Source organism: Equus asinus, chromosome 17 (assembly GCF_041296235.1).
Source record: "Equus asinus isolate D_3611 breed Donkey chromosome 17, EquAss-T2T_v2, whole genome shotgun sequence".
Classification (NCBI taxonomy): Eukaryota; Metazoa; Chordata; class Mammalia; order Perissodactyla; family Equidae; genus Equus; species Equus asinus.
Genome location: NC_091806.1, coordinates 1197439 through 1221956, shown reverse-complemented (window position 1 = coordinate 1221956; position 24518 = coordinate 1197439). Strand labels below are relative to the sequence as shown.

The 24518-nt window shown below is 52.0% G+C and overlaps 1 protein-coding gene across 2 annotated transcripts in view; it reads left to right on the top strand.

The window, feature by feature from the left end:
- The first annotated feature begins 3166 nt into the window (after positions 1–3166).
- ABTB2 (ankyrin repeat and BTB domain containing 2) overlaps positions 3167–24518 on the top strand; it is a 168184-nt gene continuing 146832 nt past the window's right edge. Inside the window, exon 1 of one of the 2 annotated variants that reach the window (XM_014851069.3) lies at positions 3167–4453. In XM_014851069.3, the coding sequence (XP_014706555.1) occupies positions 3571–4453 (883 nt within the window). In that variant the 5' untranslated portion in view covers positions 3167–3570. The remainder of the gene's footprint in view (positions 4454–24518) is intronic. The other variant, XM_070487510.1, reaches the window with a different exon arrangement.

Below are 24518 nucleotides of genomic sequence, written 5' to 3'. Positions count from 1 at the left end.
TTATGGCTGGGACCTTATCTAATGCACCTTCACGGTGTCTAGCACAGTTCTGGCCCCAGGAGGTGTTCAATAAGTGTTGTCGAGAGAAGGTACCAAAAATGATCCACAGACTAAATTAGAACTTGGCCACTCTTCAAAGTCAAGGCCATCACCTACCCTTCTCATAAGAGAGTTTTGTTTGTACTTAAACAGTTGGGATTATTAAACCCTTCACTTTCAAGATAAATTCTAGGGTCTTCGGTTCCCTAATTTCCAGGTCATTTTTGATTTTGTAAGAAACTATACAAGCAAATATGAGACCTTGCCCAAGGCGACATTTCTAAATTTTATTGCAAGCTCCTCTCTCACATAATTTTTGCATGGGCAATTCCAGATCTGTTTTTTGATTGCTCATTCCACTGGGAATTCTCCCAATATTTGCTGTGGTTTCATCATGTTATTTTTAACTTGGCCAGCTACATGTCAGTTGTTTTTCTTCAAAGAAACTCAGGCTAGGCCTAAGTTGGGATGACACTTTCTCTTCTTCTAACATAATGTGAATTCCTAAGATTAAACACATTACTACCCAATTGTCTTCATTAAACACTCACACACACAGATATAAGAAACTGTGTTCTTTCTTTCCTTGACTCAAAGTTTTATACTTAACCCCACTTGCCAACTTCCCAAAAGATTGACTGAAATCAGCCTGTTGGTTCCTTTCTAAGATGACTCAATGTATCTTGTCATCTGTATCCGTCTGCCTCCTTTTCCTTCTCTCCCACCACACAAAACACAAACACAGAAACACTATGGGTTTACTTTGTACCTCCAGTTCGTACGTGGACTAGAGAAGACGTTGGGGAATGTATGAAAGGCAAGAGATCTACAGTCTAAATCATCTTCCATAACTTTCTACCCCTTTACCAGACGCTTCCATAAAGATTTTTCTTCCTTTCTTTACATAGAAGATTAAAAAACACTTATTTCAGTATGTGTCTCTAAAAGATAAGAACATTTAGTAAACACAACCGCACTTCGGTTACCACATCAAAAAAGTAACAATGATTTCGTAATAGCAAATCTCCAGGCAGTGTTCCTGATTTCTGATTGTTTCATAAGGTCAAATGTTTGTTGATCTTTTTAAAAAATCAAATTCCAAATAAATTCCACATGTCGTGATTGGTGGATATGTCTCTCAATTCTCTTTTAGGTTTCCTATACTCTTTAGGTATAGGTTTCCTTCCCATCTTTCTTCCCTTGTAATTTATTAGTGAAACTCAGTTGTTTGCCAGTAGCATCTCCCATGGCTGAATTTTGCCGCACAAATCCTCGTGGTGTAGTTTGACATCGACAGGATTCTGAAATTGGGCTGTAAGCATATTTATCTTTACGCTCTAAGACATCAAGTAACTTGAATATATTAAGATAAATCCACCTGCTCTTTTGCCCGAAGAAGCGCTCCAGACAGTTTCTCAGATAACCTTTCCATTCAGTAAGTTCCCTGTCGTAAACTTCCAGGTAAGTAATTTTCGTTACTTTTTAAGAGCGCGCACAATAAAAACAAAAAAATAGAAAGAAAAAAAGTTGGGGGTAATTTATTTCCTCTAAACATCCATTAGAGGGCGACATTTGCCTTAATAGTATATTTCCCCCAGTAAGTTTTAAGTTGCATCAAATTTGTTTTCGCACTGTCGACAAGCTGAACCTCATTACCTACTTTGACTTCTTATCTCACTTCTACGAGATGTAGTCACATCTTTTGTCCTCTGTTAATTTGGTCTCTCGAACTTGTGTTTTTCATGTTACTTTCATCCTTGACTCCGTTCTCAGTTCTAACCAAGAGGCGGCGAGATTGTATAAACAAAGACCCTCAGAAAGGAAAAAGTAAGCCAAACCGCCAAAGAAAAAGTTTCCCAGGGAAAGGGCCAATAATTTAAGAAGGAAAGAGATAAACCAGACATTTCTGGTTCGTGTCCAGCTCACGGCCCAAGGTCAGAACTGTGTAAGATACAGTACAAAGGAGGCATTCAGGAGCGCGGACCCCAGCGGCCGGCTGAGTCGGGGCAACGCGCGCACAATGTCCTCCTTGATCCTGCGGCTCCGCTGGAGGGGCGCATTCGCGTTCGCGCACGTGTGTGGATAGTTGCAGAACACAGCGGGCGAAGCGGACTGGGCGTGGATCTGCTGGAACCAATAGCGCTGTGACCGATGGCCTCTGGACACACGCCCTGAGACAGTTTACAGCGGCGCCGGGCGAAGGTCAGCGCTCATTCTGCCCCGGAGGAAACCGAGTCCCGAGGGGGCAAGAGGCTTGTCAGCGGATCCACCGTTAGGAGGCGCGTTCGGCCAGGTGTTGCGAGCGCAGGCCAGTGCTGGGGACATTTCTCAACCTGGCGTTCTTCCCGTAGTAACCCCGCGTACGCACGCACACGCACCCTCGGACAGAAAGGATCCACCTGACAGCACGCGGTGTCCTATAGATGTACCAGGGAAGTCACGGACTCCTGACAATCTGATCAGTTAGAGCCCTCGGTCCAGAGTAATACTCCGAAAACTGCGTGTGGAATTTCAAGGGCAGGGGGATCACAGGCCTCCTGGAGCCCGTCCATTTATCAGATTCCAGGTTAAGAAGAAATTCCGTTCTGATGGGAGCCTAGATAGCAACGTAGAGAAAACCGGCCTTGGATTTGAGCAAAGAAGCAAGCAGGGGCGTCCCTCCTCCCTCCAAACACACTGGAGTTTCCTCTCGGAGAACGGGAGGGGCTGGACGGAAAGTCCAGGAGAGGGTGGAGCGCCCGGCTTGGGCCCCCTCCGCTCGCTGGTGTGCCCCCACCCCCGGACCCACCCTCGACACGCCAGTGTGGGTGTTGGGCTGCAGACGGCTGGGAAGGGGGGCTGCGAACGCCCAAAGCCTGGACGGCGGGAAGGGGCAGCGCACGGTGACGCCCCGGGCCCGACACGTCCACGCCTCCCTCCCCGGCCTCTGCGCCCCGCTCCCGGCTCGCCAGCTCCCGCCCCTCCTCCACCGCCGGCCCCGCCTCCGCCACCACGGGGTTTCGCCCGCGGCGGAGTGAAATCTGCATAGTGGCCGCCCCTCTGGGAGATGATTGGTGCAGCCCCCGGCCGTCGCGGCCGCCGATTGGTGGGCCGCCCGAGTTATTTGCATGTCGCCGGCGGCGGGGGCCGCAGCTGCGCGGGCGGGCGGCCGGCGCCGCGCAGAAGTTTCCGAGCGCCTCCTCGCCGGCTGGGCGCGCGCAGGGCCCGGAGCCGCCTCCCCCGGCCGCCGCCGCCCGCTCGCTCGGGACTCCTCGGCGGAGCACAGGCGCTCTGCGGGCGCGAGCTCGGGACGGACGAGGGGGCGCGCCGAGGGGGAGCGGCGGGGCCGTGCCCGGGGCAGCTTCGCGCCGGGACGCGGGGCCCCGGCCGCCGCCAGGCTCGCCCACCTTCCCGCGGCCGCCGGGCGGGCGATGCGGCGCCGGGAGGCGGGAGGGCGCCCGGGAGCCAGCGCCGGTTTCTGCCCACCTGGGGAAGGGAGCATGGAGCTGTGAGCGCCCCGCGCTCGGCGACGCCGCCCCGCGCAGGCTCCCCATGGCCGGGACGTACAGCTCCACTTTGAAGACGCTGGAGGACTTGACCTTGGACTCCGGGTATGGGGCCGGGGACTCGTGCCGCTCGCTCAGCCTCTCGTCCTCCAAGTCCAACTCGCAGGCGCTCCACTCCTCGGCGCAGCAGCACCGCGGGGCGGCCTGGTGGTGCTACTCCGGCTCCATGAACAGCCGCCACAACAGCTGGGACACGGTGAGCACGGTGCTGCCCGAGGACCCCGAGGTGGCCGACCTCTTCGCGCGCTGCCCGCGCCTCCCCGAGCTGGAGGAGTTCCCCTGGAGCGAGGGCGACGTGGCCCGGGTGCTTCGCAAGGGCGCCGGCGGCCGGCGGCTGCCCCCGTTCTCGGCGGAGGCGGCGAGGCGCCTGGCGGGGCTGCTCCGCAGGGCGCTGATCCGCGTGGCCCGCGAGGCGCAGCGCCTGAGCGTCCTGCACGCCAAGTGCACCCGCTTCGAGGTGCAGAGCGCCGTGCGCCTGGTGCACAGCTGGGCGCTGGCCGAGAGCTGCTCGCTGGCGGCGGTCAAGGCGCTGTCGCTGTACAGCATGAGCGCCGGCGACGGGCTGCGCCGGGGCAAGTCGGCGCGCTGCGGCCTCACCTTCTCCGTGGGCCGCTTCTTCCGCTGGATGGTGGACACCCGCATCTCCGTGCGCATCCACGAGTACGCGGCCATCTCGCTAACGGCCTGCATGGAAAACCTGGTGGAGGAGATCCGGGCCAGGGTGCTGGCCAGCCAGAGCCCCGACGGCGGAGGAGCAGGAGGCGGGGAGGTGTCCCCCGAGGTCCTGGAGATGGTCGTCAACAACGACGCCGAGCTCTGGGGCGTCCTGCAGCCCTATGAGCATCTCATCTGCGGCAAGAACGCCAATGGTAAGCGCGCGGGGCCCCGACCCATGGACGGGGTGGGAGAGGAATCCCGCCCTGGGCTACCCAGAGGGGTTCATTTCCTAGGACGGAGCTGGTGGGTGTGCCAGGACCTGGGAGAAAGCGTTCGGTTTGTGGGTGGAGGAGTTCATTAAATGGCTCGTGTTCTAGATTGTTCTTCTGGCGGCTGACTTTGGTGGGTGAAGTTGCGGTTGATCTGCTCCCTCCTGTTCTGCGTGGCGTTGGCACTGGGAGTTGCTCGGTCCTTGAGCCTCTTGACCAAGCCGTTCCTGAACCTCTCGTGGAGTGAAGCTCACTGCCCTCCCCTCTTTGCCTTGCTTGACTGGGGTCTGTAGCTGGCCTCTTTCTGGGACAGCAGGGCAGACTGTTGGTGGTTTTGCCCCTGGTCCTCTCCAGCCCGATAGTTGGAGGGTCCAAACTCGAAGGCCGGTGGTGGGATAAGTGGGATGAGAAGAAGGGAGCAGGAAGCCCAGGACCTGGTGCTGACATCCTTGGGCTTTGCTGTGTTGAAAGATGCTCTTCAGGCCCTCTTTTGGAAGACGCAAAGGTAGTGGTGCGTTCTTAACTGTGTGTGCCCAGGGTGATGGAACTTGGTGACTGCGGAGTTCCCTTCCCGGAAAGGGAACCGCATGCCGGCTCCCAGGAGCTGACTTTACAAGGGGTCACTAACCGAGTGAGCAACTGATTAAAACCCTCTGTGGTATTAAATGCAGAACCTGTGGGCTTTGCTGAAAGAAACGATGAGTGGGTAAACCACATTGTGGGGCAGAGGTGTGGGGGATGGGCAGCTGCCTGGCAGCAAGTCTGGGAAAGGAACCGTTTCTCTGAAGGATGACATGGCTTCAGTGTAAAGGGCAGAAGAAGGGAAGCACTTGACCTTCTCCCTGAAAGGTTAGGGTGTGACATGCGTTCAACAGCAAACTACCTACCAGACTCCGGTGTCAGGAGTCAGCAAACCCTAAATTATGTAGAATGGTGCCATGGCTAGACATCCTTGCAATCTGGTTGGAAGGCCATCCTGAGGGCTGTCAATGACAAATAAGTAGTCAGTGGAAGAGGCCAGGTGGGTACTGGACAGGCAAGCAGGGAGTCATTTAAACCTGGTTTAACATAATCATAATAGCTAAAGTTTAAAATGAGCAGTTAATGTGTCAGTGACTGTTTTAAACAATTTATCTGTCAACTTAAGTAATCCTAGCAACCCTATAGGGTGGAGGGTTATACCTACAGTATTATCCCCATGATACAGATGGGGAAACCCAGGTCCCCCGCCGGTAAGGAATTTGCCCAAGATTACACAGGTGTTAAGTGACAGAAGTGGAATTTGAACCCAGGCCGGCTCCAGAGTTCAAGCTTTTGGCCACCAGAGGTAAAGGAAACGACTTCCTTTTCATTAGTCCAATTTCCAAGGAGAAGGGTTGACATCTTAGGCTGCGTTCTGAGGTTAGTCTGTATGTACCAGTGCGGCCGCCTTTGATTTGTGTTGGTTTTGCTTTTAATTCTGGCACTGCCGGAGGAGTGCCTGGAATGGAAGAGCATTTGCCTTTTAATTTTCCTCCTCATAAGTCAGAGTTGAGGTCACTCCAGAAACTCAGTTGGTGACATCACAGCTGATAATTGTACTTTGCCTCCAGGTTTGTGGCATCAACACGGGGAACACAGCTCGGGGAGAGGAAGCGCAGGGCAGGGGGTTTCCATCCTTGTCATAACCCGGGAAGAGCTCTGAACTTTTGGCTGAGGGGAGGCCCAGACTGAACTCCAAGGAGGAAAGCCTCCTAGGAGAGAAGGCTGAGGCCCAGACCCTATAAACCAGACTAGAATAAAGGTGGAACAGCAGCTTCCAAAAAAAGCAGAGGTGTGCAGTTCCTGCAGAGCGCGGCCCAGCGGGGAAGCGCTCCTCCTCATTTTCCAGCTGCAAACCGAGGCTGGTAAGGGCAACTCTCTCTAGGGTCCCCCGAAAATGCAGAGGGGCCATAAATTGCTAGAACACACGTGTCTTCCACTAAGGGACTTATCACAAAGGGCTGTTTCTTATCCAGGGTCATCACTCCTTGGGATTTTCTTTAAAGGATGGGTTTACGACCCCGTGATTTGACCTCTTCCCTACGGCCCTCCCTTGCCCCAGATGACCCTTCTTAAGCCTTGGTAGTCAAGACAGCGGGACTCTGTGTGACACACAGCAAAGCTCCCGGGCTGTTCAGCGCAGGCGTCTCCCTCTGTTCCTTCCTTGGTCTCCCGGGGAGGTGACCATTCACTTCCACTTAGTAATGTGGATGCTCATTTTTTATACATGAAAACCTGAGAGTGGCCTCAGTAAACAATAAGGAGGCTGATGGATTAAGTCTCTTTAGACAAAGTGAAATGAATGTTTAGTAGAGGAGCAATGAATTACTTATGCCTGAAAACTGACTTCAGAGGGAAGCATACACTACTTAGGAAAGAAGTGGAGAGATCCAAACCTTTGTTATACTAAAGTAATCCCTCGGCCACCAAGGGTACCATTGACACAGCTGAAGACTACGTGGGAAATGGCTACACGGGGAGGGAGAGTCCTGGTTTGTATTCCCGTCCTGCTGGTCTTCCCTTTAAATTATATCTTTGTTGTTGTTATGCCTGCTGATTATGCAGCATGAGCACATGCATTTGACTCAGCTGTACAGGGCTCTTAAACTTTTAATGTCTCCCAACTAGGAACTTAAGGGCCCTCGTCCATCTATTCCCATCCATTACTCAGAGTGCTGGGCAAACATGGTTTCGCTCAGCCCAAGATAAACGATAAAAGTTCTGAAGTGTTTATAAAACATGATCTCAGCCTTCTAGAGCGGCAGGAGTCATATAGCGCTTGCTCACTTGGTGTTGATGTCCCTGTTCCCAGGGCAATGTCTTTAAGAGATGATATCTCCGTGTCTTCCTTATGGGAGGCAGAGAAACCGATTTAATAGAGTAGTGTTTATAAACACGGAGCTGGCAGAAAAACAGACACTTCTGTCCTCTCCCTCCCCCGTCTCCTTCTCTCTCTCCAGTGCCTGTGTGTGAGTTTGATGCTGAGCTCTTCTGGCCTTCTTCTTGGCCATTTTTCTAAGCTTTCGTGTGCGTCCATGGCATTTGAGAAGATCCTCTTTAGTTTGAGATTTGGGGTTAAATGATGGGATTTTGGTGAGAATATTCTTACTCCAGAGCAGTAACCATGTGTGTGGGAGTGGCTCTATTGTTGTGGTAGCACAGACTTTGGAATCACAATGCGGGTCTGAAGCTCCCCTCTGCCGTTTACATGAGTGGCCTTAACGATTCTAAGCCTCAACTTGTCATGTGTAAAATGAGGGTGGAAGGCACCTAACTCGTGAGGGCTAGGTGAGATCGTAGGCTTAAAGATGTTAGCACATAGTAAATGCTCAATAAATAGCGGCAATTCATTCAACAAGTGTCTGTGGCGTGTGGACCCTGTGCCGCTGCTGTGAAAGTGCCGTGGATTCCGTGGTGAAGGAGGAGGGTCTCCCTCTCGTGAAGCTTACAGACCAGTGGAGGAGACAAGTAAACACACAGGGGTTTACTCTTAGCAGTAAGTGTGATTAAAAAAAGAAGAGGTAATGGGATAGTGTGAGTGGGGCTCAATTAAAAGGCCTCTGCGAAGTTTCATTAGTAATGGGCAGTGTGTCGGTACTGCTGCTCTCTAAGGACTTCTAGGCAAAAAATAGTTGCTGAGGCCTTTTCTGAGTTATTCATTATTTATCAGCGGAGGCAAGTCCCAACAATCTCATTTGCAGCTGAGAAATAAGGGGCTGCGTCTCCAGCAGGATGAAAACTCTTCTCTTAGTTGTAGGATTCCTGCAGCAAGGAGGTTGAAGATGGTTTCCACTGAGATGACCAACCGCAGGAGCAAGAGTTAGTTGAGCCGCTGTGGCTGTGGAATCAGTTTCCATGCCTGGGCAGTCTGGGGCAGGAGGCAGCTTCCCTTCTCCTTGACTGTTTTATTGAAGCCGAGGGGACTGGTAAAGATGAAACAAAGCAAGCTTGGGAAATGAAAACTTATTTTTTTTCCTTGAATGCCTGAGAAATGCAACCCCAGCCCGAAGTGTTAGAGGAACAATGTGGAGTTGTTCTGTTTCCTCCAGAAAGCTTTACCGGACTCCTCCACCCCCGCCTGGAAGAGCCGCCGAGCTTTGAGGTTCCCAGGGCACCTGGATCGTATTCCTGAATCGTGAGCTGCTGTCGCTGTCTCTCCCGTCACACTGCGCTCGCGGGCATTCGTCTCCCTGGAGCCTTGCCCGTGGCTGGGGCTCCATGAATGTCAGGCAAACGATCCCACCACACAAAATGTTTACTTCCAGAAATTTAATTTGAAATCCCTTGGCACCGTGGAGGAACCTTCCTCCTTTTCTACCATGGCAGAGAATTTCAAGTTGTTCTCGATGAGTAGAGGCAGCATTCGGGGGCACCCAAACCTTTGGGACACCATTCAACCCTCGGCAGCCCTCATTTCCAGCAGGGTTCCCAAGGCCCACTGCGATGAGTAAATGTAAAAGGGAGGGATCTCAGGCTAGGGGATTCCTTCCGTGGGTGGCACCGGAGTGAGGGTTTCACAGGAGAAGTCTGAGAGGCTACAGATGAACCCACAGGAGGACGGAGTTGAAAGACAGGCAGGCAGTTTTCTGAGACTAGCAATACCAAGCCCTACTTGCCGCAGAGCCGCCCCCAGAGGACAATCTCTGCTGATGACAATTGCTCAGAAGAGGTTGCACCTGTGTCCCACCCACCTGTCTCCAATTTGAGAATGGAACCAAGGCAATCACTGCCAAGACATTCCTGGGATGCATAAACACCTAAGGTTCCAAAACAAGCCAGAGACACTTCGCCACTGATCCTCAGGTTGGTCCTTACCCCACCTCACCGTCAGAATCTGTCCTTTGCCAGGTAGGGCAGTAGGTGGATGCTTTGGCCTCTGTTTCCACACCTCTGCAGCTGAAATAACAGGCTTGACCTTTGTCCAGCACCTTACATTTCTTTCACTTGTGATCTTGCCGTGTCCCCATGAAAACCCATTGAGTGGGATGCCCTTTTACAGAAGGGTCTCCGGGAGCCCAGAACTCACAGTTAGGTAACAGCTGAATCAGGATCATGCCCCGTATTGCTCATGCCTGTGAAGAATCACAGAAACAGAGGAAGTGAGGAGCAGGTCAGGATCGACCTTTTCCGGTGGTGGTGAGGGTCAGGCTCGGCAACAGTCGTGTTTATTATAGACCTTGTTTGTCAATGGCCTGCTGTGTCTGGCACTTTAAATCCATCAAGCCCAGCATCGATGCCCGGGCGTGGACCTTCCTCCAAAGGATGCTGTGTTACTGTTTCAGTGCTGCTTCCCGGCGGGTTCACCCTGCAGGTGCCATTGATTCCAAGAAGCCGCGATTGCTGCCCAGGGAGGGCCTCACAGACTCAGCGCTGGGGGCCCTGAGCCCAGCTGCACGAAAGCTGCAGACCAGTCTGCTGTGCTCTCCTCAGGAGGGGTGAGTCGGCTGCGGACGGTGGATGCACAAGGAGGAGAGGTGCCCAGAGGGGGCCTCTGTTGGGCCACAGGTCTTGGGAAGCTCAGTGCACTTCTTTGGAGTCAGCAGAAAAGCCTTTGTTATGACGGGCTTTGATCTCCTCAGAGCCCCCTAGGGTGTCAGGCCTCCAGCAAAACCTCAGTGCGAGGAGCACGGGGAGAAGGAGCCCGCTGGACGCCCGGCTCTGCAGTCTGAGTTGGGTCCCAGAGCTCTCTCTTCCCAGGCCTCAGGCAGGCCACTCGCTGCCTGGTTTTTCTGCTGTGAGATGAGGGGCTGGCTCTTCTCCATGGGCGGCCGTGCCCGGCCGTGCTCGGTGCTCGCGAGATGTCAGAGCTGCTGCCCGTGTAATTCCTGGCACCCCTGCGTGTGCGCTGAGTGCCCCTGGGCAGGGGGTTTGACTTTGTCCCTCAGTTTCTTCCTTTCTAACAGGATTTCTCGACTTTGGCTCATCTGACATTTTGGACTGGATACTTTGTGTGGGGCTGTCCTGTGCATCACAAGATACTTAGTAACGTGCCCCTCCTCTCTCCGCTGCCAGTGGTGACAATCAGAAATGTCTCCCGACTTGGCCAGATGTCCCCGCGGGCAAACTCGCCCCCGTGGGCAAACTCGCCCCCGTAATACGACTGGGAAGACTACCCTACTCGTTGGATGTTTGTGAGGGTTTAGGAGAAGCCTCTGTAAGGACTTGACACTGTGCCTGACACATAACATGTTAATTCCAATTATTGCCGTGTTTTTGCAAACTTGTGTTGGATGCACTGGTTGTGTCCACTTTTGCCAAAGTGGGCATCTCTAATGCAGGGGAGGGTCATAACCCCAATCACAGGGTGACAAGTATGTCACAAGGCTTTCCTTGGTGACTAACAGGTGGGGGAAGTTCCGGAATATGGTGATGTTATGTTATGGCTCACTTGCCCCCAAGATGGAGCACTGGCAGGGGGCAGTGAGATCAGACCCCTCCCTCTGAGCTCCTGCCCGCCCTTGCTAGGATGACAGCGACAGTGTGAATGCAAAGCTTGATGCCCCGGGAGCCATTCTCCTGTGGCTATTGGACCCCACTTGTTGCAGCTGCCAAGTCCTGAGCCACAGGACAGCAGGTGTTTTGTGTTTTGCTGGCCTGTCATGTAAACATACTTTGTGGTCGTCTTGCTTGTTTTAAAAAAGTCCTAAATGGTTTTGCAGCTCTGGTGGTATGTTTGGAGCTGTGTCCCAAGTTGGGAGGAGAAGCTTAGGAACCACAGCCGAAGTCAGCCCGAAACGTGCCACTCAGCCTCATTAATCAGCCACTTACTGAGCGCCAGCTACACACAAGGCAATGGAAGCCAAACGGAGGAGGACGGGAATTGATCTTGCCTGTCCGGGAGCTTAGAGTCTCGGTGGGAAAGCAAAGCGTATAGACAGACCCTTAAGAGGAAGTTTGGAGCTGCTGCATTCAAACTACAGGGCTGACACTGACAGCCTCCACTCCTCATGTGCCACTGCCGCCAAGGGTGCTTCTCAAGAGCTGGTTCATGGGATCCTCCCAAGCTCTCTGTTAGGCGGACGGGGAGCTTGAAGCTTTTCGTGACTGGAGAGCTCAAAGGGGAGAGATGAGTCCTGGCTGGGTGGGTGGGAGGGAGTCAGGGCTGCTCTGTGGAGGATGTGGCGTGTGAGCCAGTGGGATTCGGGCAGGCAGAGCTGTGACAGGGCAGGGGACGGGGTGCAGCGAGCACGCAGGCTTCCAGACAGAGCCAACGGTGTGAACAAAGACCTGAGAGCCGGAGTGTGTGAGCTGGAGAACGGCAAGGGAGCCTCTTGGGCTGGAAGGTTCAGAGGCGTAGCGAGGAGGAGCAGGGCAGATGACACGGCAGGGGGAAGCTTGCCCACGTCTTTTATCTGGAAGCTAAGAAGCTGGCCAGAGTGCAGAGTTTTCCGAAATTCCTCCTCATCATTCAGAAGTCAGCGTGTCTGCTCCCCGCGCATCGTGGTTGCAGCCCCAGCCCTCCCGGGACCCCTCTGGCCGGTGGAAAGCTTGACTCAGAAGTGCCCCATGCGCTGTCCTAGCAGAACACGTAACCAGAGAAGACTTAGCTGAGCAAACTTGGACTGAGAGGACATGAAGGGCAAGGCTTCTGTCAGCCCTGCTTCTCCTGTTCAGTCTGGCCTCTGACAGGGCATTTCTTCCAAGGCCCTGAGCGCAGCATTTCAGGCCAGCACAGAGCGAGGGTCGGGGCAAACTCGTGAAATGGGGCCGTTGGACTGAGTCTTACCAAGGCAGGATTCTCGAACATGGAGGTAGAGAGGGACCCAGGACGAGGGAAGAGGGTCTCGGAACTTTCTTCGTTTGTGAGTCTGACTTGATATGTTCAATTCCAGTTTAGAGTTTATCATTTTCCAATAACAGTTCAATTCTCAGAGGTTTAGTCACTTTCTAATTCTTGGTGAGGGTGTTTCCAGAGCATTGATAATGAAGATTTCAGTCATGTTAAATGTTTGATGTGGCAGACCATTTTACAGTTCAGCCGTCTGGGTTGGACTCCCTAGGGTCCTGCTGAATCCCGCTGACAGTAATAAAATGTGACAGATCATCAATGGCCTAGCCAATAACTTGGGTGTTGGCCCTTTTCCTGACCCCAGTGTTATGAAGGAGTTTTCTTGTCACTTGAAAAAGAGAAATCTCATGAACATTTTGCACAAATACATACATATATAAGTCATTTGTGGTTAATGATGTGGGGCCCATTGATTGCTTTCTAAAAGTGGGCTTGGGGGTTGGGGGAGCAGTGAGGCCCACGATGGAAAAATTAAACAGGAAAGCTGAACTTAGAGGTACTGGAGACACACGGTTAGGGTGGGAGAGACGAAACTGGGCCACAAAGGGTGAAACAGCCCTTTCAGGACATGAAAATTGTCCCTAAAATTGAGGCTAAGCTTTTGTTGAACATTTGAAAACTTTTTTGTTTTTTTTTAACCTGGACCTTTTAAAATATGAACATCAGTATTTTCTGTGAGGAGAGCTGATAATAAACCCAGCCGGAGCTCATGCAGCCAGCAAGTGTGTGTGCACAAGTGTCTGGCATGGTCCAGCTCAGAGAGCGGAGAATTTGGGTCCAGACAGTGCTGGGTTGCAGCGTGGCCCCTCTGTGACCCGGAGTGAATCACTGCGTCTTCTTGGCTCTCTGTTGTGTTATCCGTGGTGTGAAGAGGTTGGACTAGATTCTCCAAGGGCCCTTCTGTCTCTGATGATGTTTCTAGACCCACATGGACACTGTGAAATCATTTTCCCAAGATCGAGCTCTGCAATCAGCATCCGTGGGAAAGGACCAGCCAGGATGGAGCTGGCCGTGATCTGAAGGCCTGGCTGGGGCGTAGGACTCCACACCGTCCTTTTTGTATTGGGATTAACTGTGATTACCGTCCTGAGTTTTTCTTCCCCCTTCCCTCAGAAGGAGGAGTTCTGTCTACTCTTGGCTGACCTAAGGCTCCAGCCCTCGGCAGCTGTGTCCAGGCGCTGGCAGGCCTGCACTGTGGTGAGATCGAGGTGACTTCATACGCCTGGTGTTTGAAGCCCGCCTACCCAGACCGGGTATTTATAGCAGGGGAGCAGCTAGGAAAAAAAATGAGCTATGCTACACCCTTCTTTATGCTCCGTGGGACAGAGGCAGGCATTGTCAGGAATTCAGAAGGCAGGGCTGTATAATCCAGCGAGATATTTTTAAATGCTGTTTGTTGCACTTGGTGGGGCCGGTTTTTCAAAGAGCAGGGAAAGTGAGAGGGCGTGAGGATGACAGGCTGCCTGGAATCCCGAGAGCGAGCGGGGAGCCTGACCCTCCAGGGTGCGTGGGCTCCCAGCCCCGAGTTACTGCATAGCCACACGCTTGGGCAAAGCTTGGGAAGGTCCCCACGAGAGGCTGGGTCACTGGGGTGGCTTGTCGTCCCTTTTCCCACCAGTCCATCCACAAAAGTGAAAATTAATAAAATTTTCTGGAGAAGGCAGAGCATTTGGCCAAAACAGAGTTGCTTCTGTGAAAACCAGGGCCTGGGGCTGCTGCCGTACTCATCTCAGCAGCTGCGTAAATCAGCACGTACGTGGGGACGCCGTTTGGAAGCAAGGGCCTTCTGGAGGTAGTCCTCCCAGGACGAGCGGGCAGGCCAGGCCTGTGCTGGACCCAACTCAGTAGCAGGTGAGGGGGCCGCCGGGGCAGAGCTGCCTCTGAAAGGCATCAGGTGACCCCCACCTGTCCAGTGACAACCTGTGAAGTGTGCTAGGAGAGCCTGGTGTGTTTTCTAGTATGTTGGTCTCTGAGGAGACAGGTGGCGGTGACAGGATTGGGAGCAGGGGAGAGGCTGAGGTTGGTGGTAGAATAGATGAATGGGAGAGACCTGAAGGAGGGGAGGGTGCAGGCCCGATGGAGCCGGAGGGAGCGTAAAGCAGCTGGAGGAGTCACAGCGAGGCCAGCCAGGCTGGAGAAGACAGGTCCGGGCAGAGGGCAGAGCAGGTGCCTGGTGGGTTCAGGGAGACCAGTGTGGCTGGGGTGGGGCACGCAGTAGGAGATGCGATGGGGAGGGGTTGGAGGGGTGGTTGGTCAAGTAGGGCCTTGCAGGCCATTGTGTGGTACCTTGGCTTTTAATTCTGAGTCTTCTGGGAGCCACTGGGGGGACTAAGGACAGAAATGACGTTGTCTGATGTGCTTTCTCACAAGATCACCCTCTCTGCCGTGTCGGAAGTGGCCTGTAGCATCGGGTGTGGAGGCAGCGTGCCCACTCAGCGGGCTTTTGCGGTAATCTTGGTGAGAGAGGTTGGTGGCTTGGACCGTGGTATCAGTGGAGGAGGTTATGGATGTATTTTGAACTTAGAACCAACAGGATTTGCCAACAGCTTGGATGTGTGAGGTATGAGAGGAACTAGTCTGACACCAAGGTTTGTGGTCTGAGCAACTAAAGAAGGGAGTGGCCGTTGACTGAAGTGGGAACAGCTGCGTCTGGACGAAGCCGGGTTGAGCCCAAGATCTGAGTGTGATTTGCTTGCTTGTCTCAGACTTAATGTAGAGAGAGAGATCAGCTAGGGGGCTGGCCTCCAGCTCTCCTTGGCTGGGAGGGAAGAGCCCCTGGAACATCCTTATCCCTGGGATGGGCTGAACCGTTGCCCTCCCCTCCTTCGCCCTCCCCTCCTTCGCCCTCCCCAGGGTGGGCACAGTCCAGGGGGCTGGCGAGGGCCTCAGGCAGAGGGGATTTAATTTTCAGTCCTGTAATTCTTTGGTGGATGGCCTTAAGAGCCCCTGCATCTTGCTTCCTGGCTTCTTCACAGGCAGCTGGCAGCCTTTATGAAGACCATCAAATCTGTTCCTTGCCGTTAGCGTGGGGCCTGTGTTACTGGGTCCAGTTATCCTGTGGGTTGCTGTGATTTTGTGCATGTGTTCTTCCGTTCCGGGAAAGCGAGGCTCCATTTCCAGGCTGCTTTGCATTCCTGGAGGTCAAGTGTGGGTCAGAAATTTGGCCAGAAGGAGAACCTTCTTGGGTGCCTTGAGAAGGCACGGGGCCTGCAGCAGGCTCAAAGGCACTGGAGTCCCCGGGCCTGCTGGACGGCCTGACCGCGGCTCCTGAGGAAGAGCACGGCGGCCGGGAGGCTGGGAGGCTGTGAAAGCGCTGCCACTCTGCCTGCCAGCTGGTTGCTCAGTCTCAGAACCTCAGTTTCCCTCCTCTGTTTATTGCATGTGTTACGGTTCCTAGCTCATAGAGTTCTTTCGGTGGCCCTTAACCCTGGATTCACATCAGAATCACCTGGAGAACTTTAAAGAAAAGTGTGTGTGTCTCAAGGCCCCACCTCCAGAAATTCTGATAAGAATGGTCTGGAGTGAGGCCCAGAGCATGTGGGCAGAGTTCCTGGGGGATCCTGGTGCTCAGTGAGCGGTCAGACGTTCGCTGTTATTAGCACTAAGAGAGTCATTGTTCTGGAGCACTCATTTCTGCCCCACCCAGGATGGTGACTTTCTTTCACTTCACAGCTATGCTGCTTGGCTCACTCAACTGGAGGCATCACCAAAGAACATCCAAGAGAAGTTCAAATTGTTAGGTTGGCATGAAAAAGGCAAAGTTAGACTTGGAATGGCAGTAGCACCGTATGATAATGTTATATATCCCACTGGCAAGTGAGTGAGTACTATTAATTCCATCTTTAAGAGGTGGAAACTGAGGCACAGAGAGGTTAAGTAACTTGGTCAAGGTCACACAGCTAATAAGAGGTAGAGACCGTAATGAAGCCCAGGCAGCCTCACTCCAGATTCTCTACTCCCCAGCCAGAGGAGCCGAGAGACTGAATTCTCAATTCCCATCCCCAGCACGCACCTACCATGTGTCGAGCCTTTACAAAGTACCAGACCTGAGGCCGTGTGCTTCCCATGTATCGCATCATGTAATTATGGCTGCCCAGTGAGGTGTGTCCTCTTCTTACTCCCCTTTTACAGCTGAAGAAGCTGAGGCTCAGAGAAGTCCAGGTGGCATAGCTGGTAAAGGACACAGCAGGATTCAAACCAAGGTTTGCTGGTTCCGAAGTCGTCCTCCTTCCCTCTCCCTCTGTCTGCCCCTGCCTCTGTCTGCTGGAGCAGCCTGGTGGGGTGAAGCCTGTGCAGTGATTTCCTGAGCAAAGAAATGGCTGGGTTGGTCCAAGAGGGCATGAGAAACTGAGGCCAAAGCACCCGCATAGGGGCCTTCAGATAGGATGGTGGTGCCCGGGTCCCCCGCCAGGCCGAGGGCTGTGGTGTGGTGCTTGTTTCTGCCCGAGTTTGAGGATGCATCCTCCTGTTGGTGTGAACGAAATGACATCCAGGACACTGTGTGTGCTCGTTGCTTAAAATAGTTCAAGAGGAAGAACGTGCAGAAGCTGTTTGCTCTGGGGGTCTGTTTCCTCTTGATTTATGATGCCTGGGGGACGGTTGGGCCTCTTCTTGGCTACCCTCTGGCTTTTCCTTTCTACCATATTTTAGCCCTCGTCATGGTTGGCCAGAGGAGTTTGTCACCAGAAAACGTGATAACTTTTCCTAAGTGGTTTGACTAGGGGCTCTCTACACATTTAATTCTTTCTTTTAAAAGGAAAAAAAATGAGGCAAGGCCATTTGTTTTGGTAGCTGTCATTCCTCTCTTCTAGCTGAAAAGATTCCAAGGTTACAGCGATGGTGTTTGCTCTGGGGCGAGAAGAGTGTATTTTATTCTGCTCATTCACACTAAGGCCTGCTCTGGGGAGCTCTCGTCAAGTGGGGCCCAGGAGGCCTGAGGCGCTGTGAGTGAGGGGCTGCTGTGTGCAGCACGGCAGCCACTCCCACGGGAGGCCGTGTAGAGCGAGTGAAATTCAGTAAGGTTGAAGATCATTTCCTCAGGTGCAACAAGTCACATTTCTGGTGCTCCCTCGTCACAGGAGGCTGGTGGCTACCATGTTGAACAGAGCAGGCACTGAGTGCTGCCGAGAACAGCTGGGCAGCCAGCTGACGGGGCGCGGGAATGAATAGACAGGACACAGTCTGTATAATAGACACAACACACTCCGTATTATTTAATGGGACAGGGGACCATCAGCCTCAAGGACCGAGGTGACATCCCTCTGATCACCACGTATTTATTTGCAGGCAGAGAAGTACAAGCATAGCAGGAACTCGTGCCAGCAGGGATATGCAAGTCAAAGCTCAGCAGTTCTAGTCTCCCCACTTAAGTGTACCCCGACCTTACACCAGGCCATTCTCTGAGGGAGTATCCTGGGGACAAACAGTCTGGCAAGTTATGCAGATGGCATTCCGTTCCTGCAAGGACCCGGTGTTCCTAAGCCCCTTGCCTTCATGTTTGATAAGATACTACCTTCCGGCCTTTGATTCCAAAGCACAAACAATCTAACACAGTAGTTTATGAGAATCAGCAGATTCCATATTTCTCAGTCACCCATTTTGTAATTTGTTCTTGCTAAGCTTAAAGCCTTGCAGTAATGTTGCTATGCTCTCCTGCAACAATAGAGCATCTCCATCGTTGCAGACAATTCTGTGGGACACGTGACCCTTCGAGTGGGTCATCGGTTGGTCACTTGGGGCCAGCTCTCTGGGTTTTCACAGGTCTCAAAATTTTAGCCGTCCACCAGGCTCTCTAAAACCCCTCTGTCTGCAGAAACAAAGATTCGTGGAAGTGGAGATTAGGCCATTGATTCTTATGGCTCTAACCCCTAGACCCTTGACATGAGGTCAGGTTTTATGGTTTCCAAGCTGTGTGGCCTGGGGCAAGTCCCTTAGCCACTCTGAAGTTGTTTCCTTGTCTGTGAGATAGTGATGGAAAAATACCTCGTAGGGATTTCGTGAGGATTGAACAAAATGATGAACTCTGCGTAAAACACTCAGCAGCATGCTGACACATAGTAAGGATTTAGGTGTGTTACAAAGTTTCCATGTCTCTTCTCCTTGGAGCCCCTCCGTATCCTCTGGAGATAGATATTGTTGCCGTTTTCAAGGTGAGGAGCCAGGCTTTAAGGGTGCTGCTGCTGCTCCTGCTGCGCGGCCCCTGCTGGGGGCAGGACGACTTGAACTTGAGTTCTGCTTTTGTCTTCCAAGGCTCTCCTTCCCTCTTGGGCTGGTTGATTGACCCCTGTCATAAGTGAGAGGATGTATGTTTGAGCTGGAAGCTGTTTTGAACTGACTTTCATTCAGAAGCTGCCAGTTCCTCCCTCCGTATGCGGTGAGCTCTGCTCAGAGGATTATGCCTAAAGCCGGCCGTCGACATCCGTCTGGAGGGCTGCCATCCAGAGGGCAGCTGCCAGAATCTGGGGCTCCTTGGACCTGAAAGTTTAACCAAGAGGTTAAAGTTTTTAGTGGTTCACGTGCCCTGTGGTCCTTTCGCATCCTTTGCTGTGAGTCCTGAGCCTGAGGGAACCCTCCATCGGATCCTAGCAGAGGTTGGCTTTGTAAGGGGGTCTCTTGAGAGGAGTAGGGCCAAGCGCGGCCTCTCTGCTGGGTAGAGGGTCTGAGAGGAGATCTGCTCCTGCTGGGGCCTGGGTTCAAACCCTGACTCCACTGCTTACTTGCTCAGATCATACAGCTAGTTATTTAACCTTTCTGTGCCTCAGTTTCCCCTCTGTAAAATGGGGACAGTACTATAACTTGCCCAGCATGGTGGTTGTGAACGTTAAATGAGACAATGAAAAATAAAGCTCTGAGTCCGGTTCCTGGCACACAGCAGCACCAAGTGCGTGCTGCTGCCGCCGTCCTCATCATCAGTGCTTCCGGCAGCCGTGCGCCCTCGCTTCCATGCCGCGCTCGCGTGCTCTGCTTGAGGGTATATTATCTGTCTGGTCGGAAGAAGTGACCCAGAGGGTGTGAGCTCTTAAAGTGAATGGCGAAGTTAAATCTGTGCATCATGAGCCCCCACGTGGCCTTTCTTCTTCTTTCCTTCCTTTCTTCTTTCTTTCCTTCTGGAGGTCGGGGGTGAAAAGCATGACTCTGTGCTATTGTCGTTTCAGTACCTCACATGGTACCCCCCAGCCTGCTTCCCACCTGCTGCTTTGGGCTGTGTAACCAGCGCCACCCAGTCAAACAGTCTAATCAGAGCTGGATTATTGCTCCAGGATTAATTTGTAGTGTGAAATGCCCATACAGTTATGCAGTTGCCACTCATTTGCCCACATCCAGAATGTGCTAAATCTGCTGCTTGGAATGAAATCCACATAGCTTTGCAACCATATGTAGGCAATTGAGTAATTTTCATCACAATTGTTATCAGAGATGGGTTTAAATTAGGAGAATCCAAATGCCACTGGAAAATGGTGACATCCCTGCTTTCCTTCTACAGATGGTTTTACTGAGGGAGGACAACTCTCAAAGGGAACCTTCCACAAGAAGAAAAGAAGGACACGGGGCCAGGATATTGCATTATCATGTTGTCATTCGTAGCTTGGGCCCCACTGTGGGCCATCCCAGGCTGACCAAGCCCTTGTCCTTTGTGTGGCTTCCCTGACACTGACAGATCCCTCGTGGCTAAGGGGTCACTTGGACTCTTCCTGGCAAAGGCTGCTTTGTGATCTGTGCTGTGGTCTCCTCCACTATCAGTCAGGCCCCTCAAACCTCAAAAGAACCTGGTGGCGGGGGTGTGTGTGTACACATCTCCTTCTCCTTCCTAAAATACAGGAAAACCCTTAAATCAGTCATTTCCAGGCCTGGCTCATTGCTGAAACATCTTGAGGCACTTTAAAAATTCATATTCCGGGACCCACCCTGCATACATTAAGTAAAAACCTCTAAAAGCAGAGCCAGAACATCTGTAATTTTTTAGAATGTTCCTCAGGTGGTTCGGATTTGTGAATCCCGTCCTTTAGCATTTGGAGTTGGGTTTTGAGTCCTGGGCTCCTTTAAGAGCATGCCTCAGGCAAAGGCCCTCTTGGAGGGAGAGGTGGCATATGAGGCTGGTCCGTGAGGGGCTCCTCTCTGAGCAGCGAGATGCAGACTGTGGTTAGGGCTGCTGAGCAGGAGGAGGTGGGGAGGTGTGTTGCCTCGGAACGGATAACGGTAGCCAGCATTTATGGTATACTGTGTTGTTTAATCCTCTCAGATCCTTTATTGTGTACTGTCTTGTTTATCACCAGCCTGTGGTGCCTAACACTGGCCTGCTCGGTGCTTCCTTGACAAATTGCTGTCCATCTCTGTGCCTCAGTTTACTTGTCTATAAATGAAGATACTACTACATACGTTATATGGCAATTGCAGGGATTAAGTGAAACATACCCTCTAAAACGTTTGAAACAGTGTCTGGCGTATAAGAGTCCAGTATGTTGGCCATGATGATGGTGATGACAACAAGTTTTTCAGGTGGGAGTGGGGGTCTTTGGTGACCCTTCCTGTGGTATGGTGAGGAAGCCCACCATGTGAGCACATCCTGACTATTACAGTGGAAAGTTCAAGGGCTTTGGGGACAAAGCTAGGTTTAACCCCAGCTAAGGTAGCTTTTGTAGCTGATGCTGGACAAGCCCTCAGTCTGTTGGTTTTGTTTTTTCATTTACAAAAGGAGGATGAGAGTAGCACCTACCTTGTGGTGTCACGAAAGGCGAAATGTAAAAGCGTAAGCTCAGCTGGTGATCAATGAGTAGGAGGAAAGAGACGAGGTGACTGAACCTTAGCAACATGATAAGTGGAAATAAAAATCAGTCTCAAAAGACTACATACAGCATGGTGCAAGTTTTATAAAGTTAAAAACAAATCTAAGGGGCCGGCCAGGTGGCGTAGCAATTAAGTTCATGATACACAGATTTAACTCCACTTCCACAGCCCTGGGTTCACTGGTTGGATCCCTGGCACCGACCTACACACCACTTAGCAAGCCATGCTGTGGTGGCGTCCCACATACAAAATAGAGGACGATGGGTGTGGATGTTAGCTCAGGGCCACTCTTCCTCAAAAAAGCCCCACAAATTTTAAAAGTGCTGAAGGAGTACCTCACAGGCACAATAAATACTGCATAAAGGAGAAAGTGGATGGCGAACCAGGATGACGGTCGTGTCATGTGCAGGAGAGACAGGGATGCACACGGGGACAGAGGACCATGTGGTTTAGGTATAGAGGGTTGTCAAGGCTCTAGCTTTTGTATTGGACGTGAGTTCACATTATTATGATGAAATAAAAATGGTCATGAGCCAGGGATTATGATCCATCCAATTTGTGCACCTGAAGGTAAAAATCTAGTGGGTTTCCAATAGGTGGTAGCTATTTGTTGTTATTATCCCATTAACCACCTGGACCACACACAGGCCACCGTTAATGCCCTCTGAGCCTGCCTGTCATCCGTGCAGAATGCCCTGAGAACCAGGCTTTTCCGCCTCCAGCCACAGTGGCTTCCACACGGGGATGTGGAACAGTGGGGATATTTCAGTGGCCTTGTTTCTGAGGTTTCGTGTAGGTCTTGGGCATAAGCTCCTGTGTGTGTCTAAAGAAGCTGAACAAAGACGGGGTTGTTTGTGTCCTTGCCGTGCCAGATCTGAAGGCTTTCGTTAGGATTGCTCTGGGAGCGTCCATGTTGGCCGGGAGCTTTTCTTTCCGAGGGAAGGAAGTATTTGGGTTGGAACTGATGGTGTTTGCGTTGGTGCAACCTCAGACCTCTCTGCTTTCACTGCCACCACCAAGCATCTCGACCTTGGCCTGTGGCTTCTCTCTCCCTGTGGTTCCTTCCCTTAACCGAAAGGGGAAGCAAGGAGGGCCTTCGAAACCCCCGGTCATGTGCTCCTGGCTCCATGGCATCTGGCATAAACAGTCCTCGTGTCCTGCCCTCTCCTCTGAACCTGACCAAGGGGAGGAGATATGAGCGTGGGTTCTGGAGTTAAGGAGACCTGGTTTCAATTTGGGGATCTTCACTGTGTGACTCGAAGTAGAGGCTTTATTTGTTTTTCCTTATTTTAAATTGAGATGCATAAAGTGCAGAATCTTGCATTTCAGCTTGATGAAATTTTGCCCAGACACACACCTGTCTAACCCACCCAGGTCAAGATCAAGGTCTGAAACACTCCCCCGCCCAGGAGTGTCCTCACAGCCCTTCCCTATCAGCCCCACACCCCACCCCACCGAACCGTTACTCTGACTTTTGTCACCATCTGTTAGTTTTGCCTGTTCCTGAACTTCTAGGGGTGGCTTCATTATCAAACCTTTCTGAGCCTCAGTTTCTTTATTTGTAAAATTGTAAATGAAATTATAGTACTTGTGTTGAGAGAATCAAATGGTAAAATGTTAGTAAAAGAGTTAACACGTGATCAGGTAAGCTGTTTACTGTTGTCATTGCTGTGGTTGACTCCACCTTCGGTCGGCCTGTTTCCCACCTGGACATGCAGCCCTTTCCCTCGGTGCTACTGCCGTGCCTGTGTCTCCCATGCCCTCCAGGCCCTGTGACCCCCTGAACGCACATTTGAAACAGTTCCATCCGTGGCTTTCAGGGTTTCTTGCTGAAACCAGTTCTTCTTGCTTCATAAGGCAGAGAAAATGGGCAGGGAGCAGGCTTGTGCTGCTTTTGCCTCTTATCAAAGGGAGTATGTTTGCTCTGTTAGCAAAATCAGCAGGGGCCTTGCTGGAGAGTGGGCTTCCCTGGGCCGGCTTCCCTGGGTGGGGGTGCCTGGGTGCCAGTTTTGCTAACGTGCCAGGAGTCGGTCATTGTGAGGTTTCAGAAGCAGTAGGAGGAGCCACCTCTTCTAGCTCCTCAAAAAAACCCCCAAAACCCAAAAAATCCTTGTCTGTGATTGCCTAAAATTCTACAGTGATAATTTGATTCCTGAGGTCAGGGGAACAGGGGTAAAAAGCACAAATAGCCAGAGTTTGGGTAGGGGGGGCGTTGTGGGAGCATCATACTTTATTGAGGTGTGATTCCGTTTGACTTCGACCTGAGTGGCTTTTCTCGTATCCTTTCTTGAGGGAGAGTCTTCATGAAGGAGAAGGTAGAAATGGGCAGTTGGTGGGTGGCAGTGAAGAAACAGGAGGCAGAGAGAGGTTGTAAAGGCAGACTCCCCGAATTTCTGATGTGGTCTGGGGCTGGGTCTGCCCCCAGGCCTGCTTGATGTCAGGGGTTTGTAATGCAGTCTATTGTGTCCTCTGCTTGGAGGACCGTGGCCCCTGACCCAGATAGGGGCGCGGCGTTACCATGGTCCTGGAGGTATTGTCGTTCAGGTTGAGAGCTGACAGATAAAGAGAAGTTAGCCCTCAGACGCGTCCCATCAGGTCTCCTTGGGAGTCTCAGGAAACACATCTCTGAGGGTAACTTCTCTCCACCCCACAAGTGAGATTTTGTTTTTACTGGACTGCCTGAGCCTTTTGCTGGTGGCGAGACCATTGATTTTTGTTGTTTCCCAGCAATCGTGCAGCCCCCTCTCTCCTGTGCAGTGGAATTTTGAATACACGGGTCTGACTCTGCAAAAGATTTTCGTTTCCCTTCGAGGTGGCTGTGAGAGGGTGGGTGGGGAGGTCCATTTATAAACTGAAGGCTTTATTAGTAAGCGTTTATGAGCCAGACGGTAACCCTGCCACATCGCCAGAAGAGAGACCCATGTTTGTTATGGAAGAAGATCCCCGCTTGGCATCCCTCACACGGCCAGTCACTGCGTACGGGGCCGGCACGCCAAATTCTCCAGTTACCATGGGACCCAGACTTAGACAGGAAATCATGGTAGGATGGGAGAGAGTCCAAAACACACATGGCTGGTACACAGGCTGCAGTTAGAAAAGAGAGGGAGAGAACAATCTATCTATTTTCCCGAATGAGGACTGCAAAATCAAATGGGGGTGTTTTTCCAAGACTCTTTACATTTTATGGACCTGATTTTCAAGCTTTAATTTTTTCCACATTAGGCAATACTTAGACTATTTGAAGTGACCCCTTTGTGTGTTTGTGGTGAGCACTTCTTAGGCTTGTTTTGTGTGTTTTTAAAGCTTCCAAACTAACAAAGCACCCAGATCCATTCAGTCTGGGGGACCTTGCTCTCCAGTCCCTGGAAGGAATATCTTTTGGTCTCAGCACGGCTGTCTCTTTCCTGCAAGCGG